This window comes from Cyanistes caeruleus, chromosome 36, assembly GCF_971803275.1.
Source record: "Cyanistes caeruleus chromosome 36, bCyaCae1.hap1.1, whole genome shotgun sequence".
Lineage (NCBI taxonomy): Eukaryota > Metazoa > Chordata > Aves > Passeriformes > Paridae > Cyanistes > Cyanistes caeruleus.
In genome coordinates, this window is record NC_141737.1 from 1,636,731 (window position 1) to 1,654,406 (window position 17,676).

General features: G+C 60.7%; 1 protein-coding gene across 1 annotated transcript; it reads left to right on the forward strand.

The window, feature by feature from the left end:
• The first annotated feature begins 788 nt into the window (after nucleotides 1–788).
• Nucleotides 789–17,373, forward strand: TRIM28 (tripartite motif containing 28). The gene is made up of 18 exons (XM_086871609.1): nucleotides 789–1,046; nucleotides 1,625–1,734; nucleotides 1,810–1,942; nucleotides 6,624–6,753; nucleotides 9,285–9,401; nucleotides 9,483–9,597; nucleotides 10,862–11,008; nucleotides 11,851–11,965; nucleotides 12,946–13,046; nucleotides 13,125–13,293; nucleotides 13,362–13,401; nucleotides 13,710–13,769; nucleotides 14,793–15,066; nucleotides 15,363–15,646; nucleotides 16,489–16,585; nucleotides 16,673–16,747; nucleotides 16,828–16,962; nucleotides 17,053–17,373. The coding sequence occupies exons 1-18, from the start codon at nucleotides 827–829 to the stop codon at nucleotides 17,188–17,190; spliced, it is 2,460 nt and encodes an 819-aa protein (XP_086727735.1). The 5' UTR covers nucleotides 789–826; the 3' UTR covers nucleotides 17,191–17,373.
• Nucleotides 17,374–17,676: the final 303 nt, after the last annotated feature.

Below are 17,676 nucleotides of genomic sequence, written 5' to 3' on the forward strand. Positions count from 1 at the left end.
GGACCTCCCGGAGCCCCCAGGACACAGCCGGGGGACGCGGGGGTGGGGACCTGGGGACACTGAGGAGGACACTGGGAACGCGCTCAGGGCCACCGGTGCCCAGGGCCCCTCAGCCACTGGTCCCTGTTCTGCCCAGGGCACTCCCAGTAATGTCCCCAGTAGCCACCAGGGTGGTCCCAGCATCCTCAGTAAGCGTCCGTCTCTCCCAGTAATTCCCAGTGATCCCAGTAATCCCACATGATCCCAGTAACGCCCAGTGATCCCAGTAACCCCCAGTAATTCCCAGTGTTCCCAGTAATTCCCAGTGATCCCAGTAACGCCCAGTGATCCCAGTAACTCCCAGTGTTCCCAGTAACTCCCAATGATCCCAGTGATCCCACGTGATCCCAGTAATCCCATGTGACCTCAGTACCTCCCAGTACTCCCAGTCCCTCCCAGTTCCGCTCCCCATTGTTTTGTCCAGCTGTCGATCACAGCCTCGGCCCCGCCTCCTCGCAGAGCGGCAATGCTGATTTGCCAGTCCGTCCAAGAAGTCCCCGCCTTCCCCGTGGGATTTCGGCCGCTGATTGGTTCACCTCCTGCCGCCCTGCGCGCTGATTGGCCCGTTCACGTTCACGTGCTGGGGGGCGTGTTCCCGCCATTTCTTTCCCGCCTGCTCCTCTCCCATTGCTCCAGTGCGCTGTCAATCTCCGCTAGTCCCCGCCCCTCTGCCCTTCCATTGGTTCTCCGCGCTGTCAATCTGTCAGAGCGGCGATGATTGGCTGCGTTCCAGGGCGGGGGGCGGAAGGAGGAGATTGTGTGGGGGCTGAGGGGGGACGCGGCAGCCATGTCGGTGCCGTTGCCGCTGCCTCTGCCGGCGGCGATCGGGGACGGTCCCGAGGCGAAGGGCGCGGAGCCGCCGGAGCCGCTGGAGCTGCTGGAGCTGTGCGGCGCCTGCCGGGAGCGGCTCAGCCCCCAGCGGGAGCCGCGGTTGCTGCCCTGCCTGCACTCCGTGTGCCGGGGCTGCCTCGGGGCCGCGCCGGGAGCCTCCGGCAGCGACGGGCAGGGTGAGGGGGAGGTGTGAGGTGGGAGCTCTGGGAACGCTGAGGAGCATTGGGAGTGACCGGGATCACTGGAGTTTAATTTAGGGCTTTCCGGGAGATTAATGGGAGCTTTTTGGGGTTTACTGGGAATGCTGGGGGTGACTGGGATCAGTGGGTTATGGAGGGCACTGAGGGTTACTGAGAGCTCAGGGAGGCCCTTGGAATTACTGGGATCACTGGGAATTCCTGGGTTGCTGCAGGGATTACTGGGAGCTTGGGGAGCTCTGTGGGGAGGGGTGGACCCCTATATCCACCCCTATATCCACCCCTTTATCCACCCCTATATCCACCCCAGTCACCTTCTCTGGTGTCCCATCCTGGGGGACACTGACCCCATGGGTGACTCCTCGTCACCAGCCCCGTCTCCCTCTCTGGGGAGGTTTTGGGGGCTCCAGGGACCTCTCTGAGGTGACCTCAGTGGCCCTGGGGCTCCGTTTTGGGGGGTCCCGAGCCCCCCACCCCACAAAGGAGCCGGCGTTTGGTGACAAACGGAGGTGGTGGAGGAAGGTATGGGGTGACTTTGTCCTCTTTCTCTGTCTCAGTGTTTGACTGCCCCGTGTGCCACCAGCAGTGTCCCCTGGGTGACATCATGGAGAACTTCTTCCTGCAGGAGAGCGTGGCTGGGACAGCCCTGGGCCAGGGCAGTGGGCAGGTACTGCCTCATTAATGCTAATTAGTGATTACTGGGGGGGAGAGGGAGGTGTCCCAGCGTGTCCCTTGTCCCCAGAGCTGCACCAGCTGCGAGGACAACGCAGCAGCCACCAGCTTCTGCCTGGAGTGTGCGGAGCCGCTGTGTGACACCTGCGTGGACGCGCATCAGAGGGTCAGGTACACCCGGGACCACACCGTGCGGGCCTTGGGTAAGTCCTTGTCACCCCCCTGTCACCTCTGTCACCCCCTGTCACCCCCTGTCACCTCTGTCCCCTCTGTCCCTGCCCTCTACGAGGTGCTGACCCTGTCAGTGCACCCATCCCGGTGCTGTTCCCAGCGTCACCCCGATGTCATTCCTGTGTTCTCTCGGTGTCATCCTGGTGCCATCCTGGTGCTGTTCCTGGCCCTATCCCAGTTCTGTTCCTGTGCCATTCCCAGTGCCATCGTGGTGCCATTCCCAGTTTTATTCCAGTTCTGTTCCTGTGCCATTCCCAGTGCCATTCCCAATCCTATCCCAGTTCTGTTCCTGTGCCATTCCCAGTGCCATCCTGGTGCTGCTCCTGGCCCTATCCCAGTTCTGTTCCTGTGCCATTCCCAGTGCCATCCTGGTGCTGTTCCTGGCCCTATCCCAGTTCTGTTCCTGGGCCATTCCCAGTGCCATTCCAGCACCATCCCAGCACCATTCCCAGTGCCATCCCAGCACCATTCCTGGTGCCATTCCCATCCCTATCCCAGTTCTGTTCCTGTGCCGTTCCCAGTGCCATTCCAGCACCATTCCCGTGCCATTCCCAGTGCCATCCCGGTTCTGTGCCGGTGCCATACCCAGTGCCATGCTGGTGCCGTTCCCAATCCTATCCCAGTTCTGTTCCTGTGCCATTCCCAGTGCCATCATGGTGCCATTCCCAATCCTATCCCAGTTCTGTTCCTGTGCCATTCCCAGTGCCATTCCAGCACCATCCCAGCACCATTCCCAGTGCCATCCCAGCACCATTCCTGGTGCCATTCCCATCCCTATCCCAGTTCTGTTCCTGTGCCGTTCCCAGTGCCATTCCAGCACCATTCCCGTGCCATTCCCAGTGCCATCCCGGTTCTGTGCCGGTGCCATACCCAGTGCCATGCTGGTGCCGTTCCCAATCCTATCCCAGTTCTGTTCCTGTGCCATTCCCAGTGCCATCATGGTGCCATTCCCAATCCTATCCCAGTTCTGTTCCTGTGCCATTCCCAGTGCCATTCCAGCGCCATCCCAGCACCATTCCCAGTGCCATTCCAGCACCATTCCCGTGCCATTCCCATCCCTATCCTGGTTCTGTTCCTGTGCCGTTCCCAGTGCCATCCCGGTGCCATGCCCAATCCTATCCCAGTTCTATTCTTGTGCCATTCCCAGTGCCATCCTCGTGCCATTCCTGTGCCATTCCCAGTGCCATTCCAGCACCATTCCTGGTGCCATTCCCACTGCCATCCTGGTGCCATTCCCAGCCCTATTCCAGTTCTGTTCCCATGCCATTGCCAGTGCCATTCTTGTGCCATTCTTGTGCCATCCTGGTGCCATTCCCAGTGCCATTCCTATGGCGTTGCCAGTGCTATTCCATCACCATTCCTGTGCCATTCCCAGTGCCATTCCAGCACCATTCCTGGTACCATTCCCGGTCCTATTCTAGTTCTGTTCCCATACCATTGCCAGTGCCATCTCTGTGCCATCCTTGTGCCATCCTGTGCCATTCCTGTCCCTATTCTGGTTCTGTTCCTGTGCCTTTCCCAGTGCCATCTTGGTGCCATTCCCAGTGCCATCCCAGTTCTGTTCCAGTGCCATTCCCAGTGCCATCCTGGTGCCATTCCCAGTGCCATCCCAGTTCTGTTCCAGTGCCATTCCCAGTGCCATCCTGGTGCCATTCCCGGTGCCATCCCTGTGCCATTCCTGGTACCATCCCAGCACCATTCCTGGTACCATACCCAGTGCCATCCTGGTGCCGTTCCCAATCCTATCCCAATTCTGTTCCTGTGCCATTCCCAGTGCCATCCCAGCACCATTCCCGTGCCATTCCCAGTGCCATCCTGGTACCATTCCCAGTGCCATTCCCAGTGCCATCCTGGTACCATTCCCAGTGCCATCCTGGTACCATTCCCAGTGCCATCCTGGTACCATTCCCAGTGCCATTCCCAGTGCCATCCTGGTACCATTCCCATGCCATTCCCGGTGCCATCCCAGCACCATTCCTGGTCCTGTGCTGGCTCCATCCCGGTGCTGTTCTCAGTTTGGTCCTGGTGTGATCCCAGCACCGTTACCGGTACCATTCCTGGTGCCATCCCAGCAGCATTCCCAGCCCTATCCCAGTTCCTCCTGGGACCATCCCAGTGCTATTCCCGGTGCCATTCCCAGTGCCATCCCCATGCCATTCCCGGTGCCATCCCAGCGCCATCCCAGTGCCATTCCTGGTCCTGTCCTGGTTCCATCCTGCTGTTGTCATGGGGCCATCCCAGCCCCATTCCTGGTTCTGTTCCAGCCCCATTCCCGGTGCCATCATCTGATCATCATTCCCAGCGTTGTTCCCATCTCATTCCCATTCCTGGTGCTGTTCCTACTCCTGTCTCAGTTCCATCCCTGATGATACTCTCAGTGCCACCCCATTCCCATTCCCACTGCATTCCCGCCCCATTCCCGCCCCATTCCCATTCCCACCCCATTCCCGCCCCATTCCCATTCCCACCCCATTCCCATTCCCGCCCCATTCCCATTCCCGCCCCATTCCCATTCCCGCCCCATTCCCATTCCCGCCCCATTCCCATTCCTGCCCCATTCCCATTCCTGCCCCATTCCCATTCCCACCCCATTCCCATTCCTGCCCCATTCCCATTCCTGCCCCATTCCCATTCCCGCCCCATTCCCATTCCTGCCCCATTCCCATTCCCGCCCCATTGCCTTTCCCACCCCATTCCCATTCCTGCCCCATTCCCATTCCCGCCCCATTCCCATTCCTGCCCCATTCCCATTCCTGCCCCATTCCCATTCCCACCCCATTCCCATTCCTGCCCCATTCCCATTCCTGCCCCATTCCCATTCCCACCCCATTCCCATTCCTGCCCCATTCCCATTCCTGCCCCATTCCCATTCCCGCCCCATTCCCATTCCTGTCCCGTTTCCATTCTCATTTTCCCATTCCCGCTCTCTTCCGTTCCCGTTCCCATTCCCATTCCCATATTCCCATTTTCCTGTTCCCATGTTTCCATTCCCATTCCTGTTCCTATATTCCCACTCCCATATTCCCATTCCCATTTTCCTGTTCCCATTTTCCCACATTCCCACATTCCCATGTTCCCATATTCCCACATTCCAGTATTCCCATATTCCCATGTTCTCGTTTTCCCATTCCCATGTTCCCATTCCCACATTCCCATTTTCCCACGTTCCCCCATCGTTCCCCCATCGTTCCCCCATCATTCCCATCATTCCCCCATCATTCCCCCATCATTCCCATCATTCCCCCACCATTCCCCCATCATTCCCATCATTCCCCCATCGTTCCCCCATCGTTCCCCCCATCATTCCCATCATTCCCATCATTCCCCCATCATTCCCCCATCATTCCCCCATCATTCCCATCATTCCCCCATCATTCCCCCATCATTCCCCCATCATTCCCATCATTCCCCCATCATTCCCCCCATCATTCCCCCCATCATTCCCATCATTCCCCCATCATTCCCATCATTCCCCCATCATTCCCATCATTCCCCCATCATTCCCCCATCATTCCCCCATCATTCCCCCATCATTCCCCCATCATTCCCCCATCATTCCCCCATCATTCCCCCATCATTCCCCCATCATTCCCATCATTCCCCCATCATTCCCATCATTCCCATCATTCCCATCATTCCCCCATCATTCCCCCATCATTCCCCCATCATTCCCCCATCATTCCCCCATCATTCCCCCATCATTCCCCCATCATTCCCCCATCATTCCCATCATTCCCCCATCATTCCCCCATCATTCCCCCATCATTCCCATCATTCCCCCATCATTCCCCCATCATTCCCATCATTCCCCCATCATTCCCATCATTCCCCCATCATTCCCCCATCATTCCCACCATTCCCCCCATCATTCCCCCATCATTCCCCCATCATTCCCCCATTGTTCCCCCATCATTCCCCCATCATTCCCCCCATCATTCCCCCATCATTCCCTCATTCCCCCATCATTCCCATAATTCCCCCATCATTCCCATCATTCCCCCATCATTCCCCCATCATTCCCCCATCATTCCCCCATCATTCCCATCATTCCCCCATCATTCCCCCATCATTCCCCCATCATTCCCATCATTCCCCCATCATTCCCATCATTCCCCCCATCATTCCCCCATCATTCCCCCATCATTCCCATCATTCCCCCCATCATTCCCCCATCATTCCCCCCATCATTCCCCCATCATTCCCCCATCATTCCCCCCATCATTCCCCCATCATTCCCCCCATCATTCCCCCATCATTCCCCCCATCATTCCCCCATCATTCCCTCATTCCCCCATCATTCCCATAATTCCCCCATCATTCCCATCATTCCCCCATCATTCCCCCATCATTCCCCCATCATTCCCATCATTCCCCCATCATTCCCATCATTCCCCCATCATTCCCCCCATCATTCCCCCATCATTCCCCCATCATTCCCCCATCATTCCCATCATTCCCCCATCATTCCCCCCATTCCCCCATCATTCCCCCATCATTCCCATCGTTCCCCCATCGTTCCCCCATCGTTCCCCCATCGTTCCCCCATCGTTCCCCCATCATTCCCCCATCATTCCCCCATCATTCCCACCATTCCCCCACCATTCCCCCATCAATCATTCCCACATTCCCGTTGTTATCCCGTTTTTCCCGCAGGCGGGGCGGGGCCGCGGGCGGGGCCGGGGCCGTGCCCGGCGCACCCGGCGGAGCCGCTGTCGCTGTTCTGCAGCGCCTGCGACGCCCTCACCTGCCGCCACTGCCAGCTGAGCGCCCACCGAGACCACCCGTGAGTCCCGCCCCCTCGTTTGCATGCCTAATTAGCGCTAATTAGCGCGGCGGTTGGATGGAAAACGCGGATTGGGGGGATGGGAATGGGTTTGGGCGAGGGGAAGGGTCCCTTCGAGCCGCCCTTGGAATTTGTTTTAATTAATTGGTTAAGCTGATTGGTTACTGAAGTTGGCCTGTAGGTTAATTACTCTCGTTAATTAACTGATTTTATGAACAAAGCTCGTGCTGAAGGGTTGAATATTAATTAGCAGAGGTCTCGTGCGAGTGGCTCAAACTGGAGAGAGCTGACTAACAAATGATAAATTGATGATGTAATTGTTTAAATTAATTAATTATTATATTTAAACCGTTTTATTATTTTTAAAATTAATTATTTTTAATCAGCCTTAGTTGAGTTTTGTTTATGATTTTGCCAAGTTTTGCTGGATTTTGTCGGTTTTCCTCTCAAACTTTTCGGGGAATCAAGGAATAATTTGATTACTTAGCTGAGTAGATATTTAACTAGCTTGCTTATCTTATTAATTAGCTCTGTTACTTAGTGATTAATGGTGGCAGAAGCACTTTCATTGGATAAGATCTATCTGATTAATGTAATTAGGGATTAAGTGACAGGATCTATTACCTGGGTCGTCTCATTAACTAAAAACCTTTAATCCACTAACCAAGTTAATTATATGATCGAGGATTAATTAGCGTAGTAATGGTTAATGAGCTAATAAACTTAATTCTCCTTTTCTCTCCCCCTTTTCTTCCATTTTTTTCTTCCCTTTTTCCATCCCATTTTTCCCCTTTTTCCTTCCCCCCTTTTCCTCTTTTTCCTTTTCCTCTTTTTCCTTTTCCTCTTTTTCCTTTTCCTCTTTTTCCTTTTCCTCTTTTTCCTTTTCCTTTTTCCTTTTCCCCCTTTCCTTCCCTGTTTTCTCCCCATTTTTACACTTTTCCCCCAAAATTTCCCCCAATTTTTCCTCCTTTTTCCCCATTTCTTCCCATTTTTCCCAAATTTTCCCCAATTCCCCCCATTTCTCCCTGTTTCTCCTTCTCCCTATTTCTCCATTTATTTCTCTCTGTTTCTCTGTGTTCCTCTCTATTTTTCCCTTTTTTTCCCCTGTTTCTCCCTGATTTTCCCATTTCTCCCCATTTCCCCCGACATTTCCCCACATTTCCCCATTTCCCCCCACATTTCCCCATTTCCTCCCATATTTCACCATTTTACTCCATATTTCACCCATTTCCCCCCCATTTTCCCCAATTTCCTCCCACATTTCCCCACATTTCCCCCATATTTCCCCATTTTACCCCATATTTCACCCATTTCCCCCACATTTCCCATTTCCCCCCAATTTTTCCCCATTTCCCCCCCATTTTTCCCCATTCCCCCCCATTTCCCCCCATTTTTCCCCGTTTCCCCCATTTTTCCCCATTTCCCTCCACATTCCCCATTTCCCCCCACATTTCCCCCCCATTTCCCCATTTTACCCCATATTTCTCCCCATTTCTCCCCATTTCTCCCCCACATTTCTCCCCCATATTTCCCCATTTCTTCCCATATTTCCCCATTTCCCCCCACATTTCCCCATTTCCCCCCATTTTTCCCCATTTCCCCCATTTCCCTCACGTTTCCCCCCCCATTTCCCCATTTCCCCCCATTTTTCCCCATTTCCCCACATTTCCCACATAATTCCTCATTCCCCCCATATTTCCCCATTTTGCCCCATATTTCACCCATTTCCCCCCCCATTTCCCCCCCATTTCCCCCCACATTCCCCCATTTCCCCCCCATTTCCCCCCACATTCCCCCCACATTTTTCCCCATTTTTTCCCATTCCCTCCCCATTTCCCCCCATATTTCCCATTTCCCCCCATATTTTCCAATTTCCCCCCCATTTCCCTCACATTTCCCCCCATTTCCCATTTCCCCCCATTTCCCATTTCCCCCCCATTTCCCCCATTTCCCATTTCCCCCCCCATTTCCCCCCATTTCCCATTTCCCCCCCCATTTCCCCCCATTTCCCATTTCCCCCCCATTCCCCCCCCATTCCCCCCATTTCCCCCCCCATTCCCCCCACATTCCCCCCATTTCCCCCCCATTTCCCCCCATTTCCCCCCATTTCCCCCCCATTTCCCCCCCATTTCCCCCCACATTTCCCCCCCCATTCCCCCCCCATTCCCCCCACATTTCCCCCCCCATTTCCCCCCATTCCCCCCACATTTCCCCCCCATTTCTCCCCATTCCCCCCCACATTTCCCCCCCATTTCCCATTTCCCCCCCCATTCCCCCCCATTCCCCCCCCATTCCCCCCACATTTCCCCCCCATTTCCCCCCCCATTTCCCCCCCCATTTCCCCCCCCATTCCCCCCCCATTTCCCCCCCATTTCCCCCCACATTCCCCCCACATTCCCCCCACATTCCCCCCCCCATTTCCCCCCCATTTCCCCCCACATTTCCCCATTTTTCCCCATTTCCCCCCCCATTTCCCCCCATTTCCCCCCATTTCCCCCCATTCCCCCCACATTTCCCCCCACATTTCCCAGCTCCCAGCTCCTGGAGGACGCCGTTCGCCAGCAGCGCTCGGTGCTGGCCGCGCTGGTGCAGCGCCTGGGGAACAAACACGCCGTGCTGCAGCGCTCCACCAGGGAGCTGCGTGGTTTGTGGGTGTCCCCCCCCGTGTCCCCCCCCCCGGTGTCCCCCCCCGGTGTCCCCGGTGTCCCCTGACCCGCCGTGTCCGGCAGTATCCGGCGGGTGACGGACGTGCAGCAGCGCGTGCAGGTGGAGGTGAAGATGGCCATCCTGCAGATCATGAAGGAGCTCAACAAGCGCGGGAAGGTGTTGGTCAGCGACGCCCAGGTGAGCGCCGTGTCCCCCACGTGTGGCACCGGGTGTGTCCCTGTGTGTGTCCCCCTGTGTGTCCCCATGTGTGTTTCTGTGTGCGTCCCTGTGTCCCCACGTGTGTCCCCGCGTGTCCCCGTGTGCGTGTCCCCATGTCCCCCTGTGTGTCCCTGTGTGTGTCCCCATGTTCCCCTGTGTGTCCCTGTGTGTGTCCCCATGTCCCAGCGTGTCCCCGCGTGTGTGTGTCACCCTGTGTGTGTCCCCATGTCCCCCTGTGTGTCCCTGTGTGTCCCCATGTCCCAGCGTGTCCCCGTGTGTGTGTCCCCCTGTGTGTGTCCCCATGTTCCCCTGTGTGTCCCTGTGTGTGTCCCCATGTCCCCGTGTGTGTCCCTGTGTGTGTCCCCATGTCCCCGTGTGTGTCCCCCTGTGTGTCCCCATGTCCCAGCGTGTCCCCGTGTGTGTGTCCCCATGTGTGTGTCCCCATGTCCCCGTGTGTGTCCCCATGTCCCAGCGTGTCCCCGTGTGTGTCCCTGCAGCACGGTAACAGCGCTGTCCCCGCGTGTATCCCGGTGTGTCCCTGTGTCCCCATGAGTGTCCCCATGTCCCCGTACCCCCATGTATGTCCCTGTGTGTGTCCCCGCAGCACAGTGACAGCGCTGTCCCCGTGTGTGTCCCCGTGTGTGTCCCCGCGTGTCCCCGTGTGTGTGTGTCCCCCTGTGTGTCCCCCTGTGTGTCCCCATGTCCCTGTGTGTGTCCCTGTGTGTCCCCCTGTGTGTCCCCATGTGTGTCCCCATGTCCCTGTGTGTCCCCCGTGTGTCCCCATGTCCCTGTGTGTCCCCCTGTGTGTCCCTGTGTGTCTCCCTGTGTGTCCCCATGGCGCGGTGACACCGCTGTCCCCACAGAGGGTGACAGAGGGGCAGCAGGAGCGGCTGCAGCGGCAGCACCGCGCCCTGAGCCGGGCGCAGCAGCAGCAGGAGCACGTCCTGCGCTTCGCAGCGTGGTGACAGCGCTGTCCCCCTGTGTGTCCCCCTGTGTGTCCCTGTGTGTCCCCCTGTGTGTCCCCGCGGTGTGGTGACACTGCTGTCCCCACAGAGGGTGACAGAGGGGCAGCAGGAGCGGCTGCAGCGGCAGCACCGCGCCCTGAGCCGGGCGCAGCAGCAGCAGGAGCACGTCCTGCGCTTCGCAGCGTGGTGACAGCGCTGTCCCCCTGTGTGTCCCCCTGTGTGTCCCTGTGTGTCCCCCTGTGTGTCCCCGCGGTGTGGTGACACTGCTGTCCCCACAGAGGGTGACAGAGGGGCAGCAGGAGCGGCTGCAGCGGCAGCACCGCGCCCTGAGCCGGGCGCAGCAGCAGCAGGAGCACGTCCTGCGCTTCGCGGCGCGCGCCCTCGACGGCCCCCACGGCACCGCCCTGCTGCTCTCCAGGAGGCTGGTAAGGGGCTGTGACCCCCCCAAAAACCCCCCTGGGACCCCAAACAGCTCCTCCCGCAGCGGGTGGCAGCTGGGGACACTTGGGGACACTTCGGGACAGCTGTGTCCCTTGTCACCGGGACCCTGGCTCTCAGAGTGAAGCCACCCCTGGGCTGTACTGGGCAGCCAGGACCCCCTGGAACCCCCCAAATTCCCCTCAGAGCCCCCCCCAAACCAGCCCCTCGGGCTGGAGGACCCCCAGGAGTGGCACTTGGGGACACTTGGGGACAGCTGTGTCCCTTGTCACCGAGACGCTGGCTCTCAGAGTGAAGCCACCCCTGGGCTGTACTGGGCAGCCGGGACCCCCTGGAACCCCCCCAAATTCCCCTCAGAGTCCCCCAGAGTGGCACCTCGGGCTGAAGGACCCCCAGGAGTGTCACTTGGGGACACCTTGGGCAGGAGGACCCCCAGGAGTGACACTTGGGGACACCTGGGGACAGCTGTGTCCCTTGTCACCCGCACTCCGTGCTCTCAGAGTGAAGCCACCCCTGGGCTGTGCCTCATCTCACCTGGGGTCCGGTGTCCCCTGTGTCCTGTTCTGGGGGTCACAGGACAGTCCCCAAGGGATGGTTTGTCCCCAGGTGTACCCAGGTGTCCCCTGCTGCCACTTCACCGCTGTCCCACGCTGCTGTGGGCAGGGGTTGTCCACGGCAGGTCCCCTCAGAACCCCTGGGAGGTGACAGGTGCCACCAGGCTGCCACAGCCCATCCTCCCCCGGGTTGTGACACCGTCCCTGGGGTGCTGTCCCCAGCGCGCTGTGGCAGCCCCCGGGCAGTGTCCCCTGTGGTGTCCCCTCTGTCCCAGATCCACTCGCAGCTGCTGCGGGTGCTGCGGGTGATGGTGGAGCCGCTGGAGCCCCAGGGGGACATGAAATTCCAGTGGAACCTGCAGGCCTGGACCAAGAGCGCCGAGAGCTTCGGTGAGGGGACACCGTGGGGGACACCACGGGGGACACGGCAGGGGACACCACACAGGGGACACCATGGGGGACATGGCAGGGGACACCACGGGGGACACCACAGGGGACACCACGGGGGACACCGCACAGGGGACACCACGGGGGACACCATACAGGGGACACCATGGGGGACATGGCAGGGGACACCACACGGGGGACACCACAGGGGGGAAACCACACAGGGGACACCACACGGGGGACACCACACAGGGGACACCACACAGGGGACACCATGGGGGACACCACACAGGGGACACTGCAGGGGACAGCACAGGGGAAACCACAGGGGACACCAGGGACAGGAGGGACAGGAGTGTCATGTGACAAGGGACAGGGGGACCCAGGACATGGGGTGATAAAGGGCAGAAGGGGGGGTGACAAGGGTCGGGGTGACATGGGACAGGGGCTCCCAGGGAAGGGGTGACAGGGGGTCCCAGGGAAGGGGTGACAGGGGACGGGGTGTCCCAGGGTGAGGGGTGACAGGGGACGGGGGGTCCCAGGGTGAGGGGTGACGGGGTCCCAGAGAGGGGGTGACAGGGGGTCCCAGAGAGGGGGTGACAAGGGACAGGAGGTCCCAGAGAGGGGTGACAGGGGACAGGAGGTCCCAGGGTGAGGGGCGACGGGGTCCCAGAGAGGGGTGACAGGGGGCAGGAGGTCCCAGGGAGGGGTGACAAGGGACAGGATGTCCCAGAGAGGGGTGACAGGGGACAGGATGTCCCAGGGTGAGGGGCGATGGGGTCTCAGGGTGAGGGGTGACAGGGGACAGGATGTCCCAGAGAGGGGTGACAGGGGGCAGGGGGTCCCAGGGTGAGGGGTGACAGGGGACAGGAGGTCCCAGAGAGGGGGTGACAAGGGGTCCCAGGGTGAGGGGTGACAAGGGGTCCCAGGGTGAGGGGTGTCAGGGGACCCCAGAGCCACCCTGACACCCCTCTTCCCCCCAGGCACCATCATTTCGGAGCATCCCCTCCCCCCCTCACTGAGCCCCCCACCCTCGCTGAGCCCCCCTGCTGCCAGCCCCCAGGACCCCTCCCCAACCTCACAGGTACTTCGAGGGGACATTTCCTGGGGTCCCCCCCTCCTTGGGACCCCCCTGGTGACGTTTCCCCCCGGTGTCCTGCAGGGCCACCCCCAGGCCACAGTGGTCAGTGGGGGACAGGTGACCCCCGAGCTGCTCCTGCAGGAGCAGGAGCCCCCCTGGGCCCCCCTGTGTGGGGCTGAGGGGCTGGAGTGTCCCCCCCAGCTGTCCCCCCCACACCTGGACCTGCAGCTGGCCGAGACCCCCGAGCTGGGTGAGTTCTGGGGGGACACAGGGAGGGGGGACACAGCGGGACACCCCTGACATGGCGTTTGTCACCAGCCGCCAGCCCCTCTGAGAATGCCGACACTGGAGTGAAGAGGTGAGCGACGGGAGGTCCCTTGTCCCCCTTTTGTCACCCTCTGTCCTGCTCCGTTCTGTCCCTTGTCACCTTTCCATCCTGGTGTCCTTCTTGTCCTTGTCACTCTGTGTCCTGGCCCACGCTGTCCCCTGTCAGCCTTCCCCAGGAAAGCTGTCCCTTGTCACCTCCCCCGGACCCCCCGTCCTTTGTCACCCCCAGCCTGGTCCCTGCTGTCCCTTGTCACCTCTTGTCCTGTCCCTTGTCACAAGGGTGACATTTGGGTGTCCCCTCCTGGCTGCCCTGACACCGCCCCCCCTCCCGTTATCCAGGACAAAACCCGGGAGTTCTCCCAGGGAGGAGAAGTTCGTTAAGAAGCTGCTCATTAAGCGGTAATTAGAGGATGGGGGAGGGGAAGATGGACCTCTGGGACCCCTCTGTCCTTTGTCATCTCTGTCCAGGGCCACCTGCAGCCCGTCCTGTCCCTTCCACAAGGTCCCTTGGCCAGGACATCCCTGTCCCCTGTCCCTGGGGTCCCCCTGTGCCAGGGGTCAGTCAGGACCCCCCCAGCCCTTGTCCCCAACACTCCTGATTCTTGTCACTGTCCCTGTCCCCAACACTCCTGACCCTTGTCACTGTCCCCTCCTTGTCCCCAACACTCCTGACCCTTGTCACTGTCCCTGTCCCCAACACTCCTGACCCTTGTCACTGTCCCCTCCTTGTCCCCAACACTCCTGACCCTTGTCACTGTCCCTGTCCCCAACACTCCTGACCCTTGTCACTGTCCCTGGGCTCTCCTGTCCCTAGCACTCCTGAGCCTTGTCACTGTCCCTGTCCCCTCCCTGTCCCCAACACTCCCAAGCCTTGTCACTGTCCCTGGGCTCCTGTCCCCAACACTCCTGAGCCTTGTCACTGTCCCTGTCCCCAACACTCCTGACCCAAACACTCCTGACCCTTGTCACTGTCCCTGTCCCCTCCCTGTCCCCAACACTTCTGAGCCTTGTCACTGTCCCTGTCCCCTCCCTGTCCCCAACACTCCTGACCCTTGTCACTGTCCCTGTCCCCAACACTCCTGAGCCTTGTCACTGTCCCTGTCCCTTCCCTGACCCAAACACTCCTGACCCTTGTCACTGTCCCTGAGGACCCTCCCTGTCCCCAACACTCCTGAGCCTTGTCACTGTCCCTGTCCCCAACACTCCTGACCCTTGTCACTGTCCCTGTCCCCTCCCTGTCCCCAACACTCCTGACCCTTGTCACTGTCCCTGGGCTCCTGTCCCCAACACTCCTGAGCCTTGTCACTGTCCCTGAGGACCCTCATCCCAAAGTTCCCAGGGCTCCCAGCACCCCAAACTCCTTGGATCTCTCTCCTGGAGGTTTGGGGGTTCCCCCCAGCCCCGACCCTGCTGTCCCCGCAGGAGGGGCCCCCCTGAGGCCCAGGGCAGCCCCCGGCTCCCCAAGGTGCCGCGGGTGAGCCTGGAGCGCCTGGAGCTGGACTTGGAGCTGGACCCGGCGCAGCCGCCCGTGTTCCGCATCTTCCCGGGGCCCTCGGCCGAGGAGTTCAGCGTCATCGTCATCGAGCAGGGGACGGCAGGGACAGCAGAGACAGCAGGGACAGCGAGGACAGCAGAGACAGAGGGGACAGAGGGGACAGCGGGGATGGCGCAGCCACACGGAGCCCTCCCTGTCAAGGTGAGTGAACCCCGTGTCCCTCTCCAGGTTTCCTGTCCTACTCCCATCCAAGTGAGTGTTCTGTGTCCCTCTCCCTGTCAAGACAGGGGTCTCCCGTGTTCCCCTCCACTGTCCCCTTTGTCCCCATCCAGGTGAGTGTCCCCTGTCCCCCTCCAGTGTCCCCTGTCCCCCTCTCCATCCAGGTGAGTGTCCTCCCCACCCCTTGTGTGTCCCTCCCCATCCAGGTGAGCTCCTCATGTTCTCCTCCCTTGTCGAGGTGAGGGTCCCCCCTCCCTTACGGTGTCCCCCCCACTCAGGAGGAGCAACAGGAGTCGCCCATTGGGGACACTGGGGACACCAAACCCGTGGGGCTGCTTCCCCCTCCCCCACAGGAGCTGGGCCCCGTTCCGGGCTCCTCCCCTGGCCCGGGGCTCCCGGTGGTCCTGGCGGGGCTCCCGGGGGTCCCAGCGGGGCTCCCGGGGGTCCCGGCGGTCTCGTGCTGCCGCGTGTGCGGCCAGGCCGGGGCCGTGGTGATGTGTGACCGCTGCCAGCGCTGCTTCCACCTGCACTGCCACCTGCCCGCCCTGCAGGACGTGCCCAGGTACGGGATCCGCTGGGATCTGCTGCCCCTCAGTGCCTCCCTGGGCCCTGGGATCCACTGCCCTGTGTCATCCCCGAGTCCTCCAGGATCCACTGCCCCGTGTCACCTCCCTGGGACTTGGGATCCACTGTCCCGTGTCACCTCCCTGAGTCCCCCAGGATCCACTGCCCCGTGTCACCCCCCTGGGACCTGGGATCTGCTGCCCCTCAGCGCCTCCCTGGGCCCTGGGATCTACTGCCCCGTGTCACCGCCCTGGGATCCACTGCCCCATGTCACCCCCCTGGGTCTCACGATGTCCATGGGATCCACTGCCCCGTGTCACCCCCGAGTCCCCCAGGGTCCACTGGCCTGTGTCACCCCTGAGTCCCACGATGTCCATGGGATCCACTGTCCCATCTCACCTCCCTGGGACCTGGGATCCACTGCCCCATGTCACCTCCCTGAGTCCCACGATGTCCATGGGATCCACTGCCCCGTGTCACCTCCCTGGGACCTGGGATCTGCTGTCACCAGGTGCCAGTCCCATGGGATCCCCTTCCCAATCCCATTCCTGATCCCTGGATCCCAGACCTCTGGGTGTCTCTGGGTGCTGATCCCATGGGATCCCATTCCCAATCCCATTCCTGATCCCTGGATCCCAGACCTCTGGGTGTCTCCGGGTGCTGATCCCATGGGATCCCATTCCCAATCCCATTCCTGATCCCTGGATCCCAGACCTCTGGGTGTCTCCGGGTGCCGATCCCATGGGATCCCCTTCCCAATCCCATTCCTGATCCCTGGATCCCAGACCTCTGGGTGTCTCCGGGTGCCGATCCCATGGGATCCCATTCCCGATCCCGCAGCCCCGAATGGACGTGTTTGCTGTGCCAGGAGCTGCCCCCGCCCAGCCCAGAGGCAGAGCAGGGCCCTCCCCACAAGCTGAGCCCCCAGGACCAGCAGGTGAGAGCGGGGCGGTCCCGGGGGGCTCCGGCGGTCCCGGTGGGATCCGGCGGTTCCCACCGGGATCTCAGGATCCCAATCCCGCAGAGGTGCGAGTTCGTCCTGCTGGAGCTGCTGTGCCACGAGCCCTGCCGGCCCCTGCAGCGCCTCTCCAGCTCCTTGGTGAGCCCGGCGGGATCGGGGCCGTGGGATCCGCTGCCCTTGGGATCTCCCTGACCCCGATCCCCACCCCGACCCCGCAGGACGGCCGCGACGCCATCGACCTGACGCTGATGCGGGCGCGGCTGCAGGAGAAGCTGAGCCCGCACTACCGCAGCCCAGAGGAGTTTGCCCGCGACGGCTGGCAGCTGCTCCGGCAGTTCCACCGCCTCACCGAGGTCTGGGAACCCCCTGGAGGGGCTGGGGTGGTCCCTGGGGAGGGGGGGAGGTCCCAGCCCCTCTGGAATTCCCGGGTTTTCCCCCCCCAGGACAAGGCGGATGTCCAGTCCATCCTGGGGCTGCAGCGTTTCCTCGAGAGCCGCCTGAGCGCAGTTTTTGGGGACAAGAAATTCTCACGGCTCCTGGTGGATCCCGAGGAACCGCTGGAGCTGTCTCCAGGCTCCTGATCCCCCCTTCCTGGGGGGCTGAAACCCCTCCCAGGACCTCGGTATCCCCCACCTCCCTCTCACGGTTCCGGTTTCCTCCCGGGCCCTGCCCCAGAACCTCCCAGGACCTGGGGATGTCCCTGACCCCCGTTACCGGAGGGTCACTTGGAAAAATAAAGCCGCGCCTCGGCCTCCTGGACCCTCCCTGGTTTCAGTGCTTGGATTTGATCTGGGATTTCCTCTCCTTCGCTTCGGGCTGGATTTGACCTGGATCTCCGGGACCCTCCCTCGTTTAAGGGCCGCATCCACCCCCCGTGCCCCCCGTTTTCCCTTCTGCTGCCCCACCGCTGCCATCCATGGCCCCTGAGTGGAACTGGGAGCTGGTGGGGTGGAGCTGGGCCTGCCCGAGCTGAGAGGGAAGGGACCGGGCCCGGTGAGGCCCCGCGGGAGGGGCTGGATGGGAAACCGGCCCCGGTAGTGTCCCAGGCCCAATAAAGATGGCGGCGC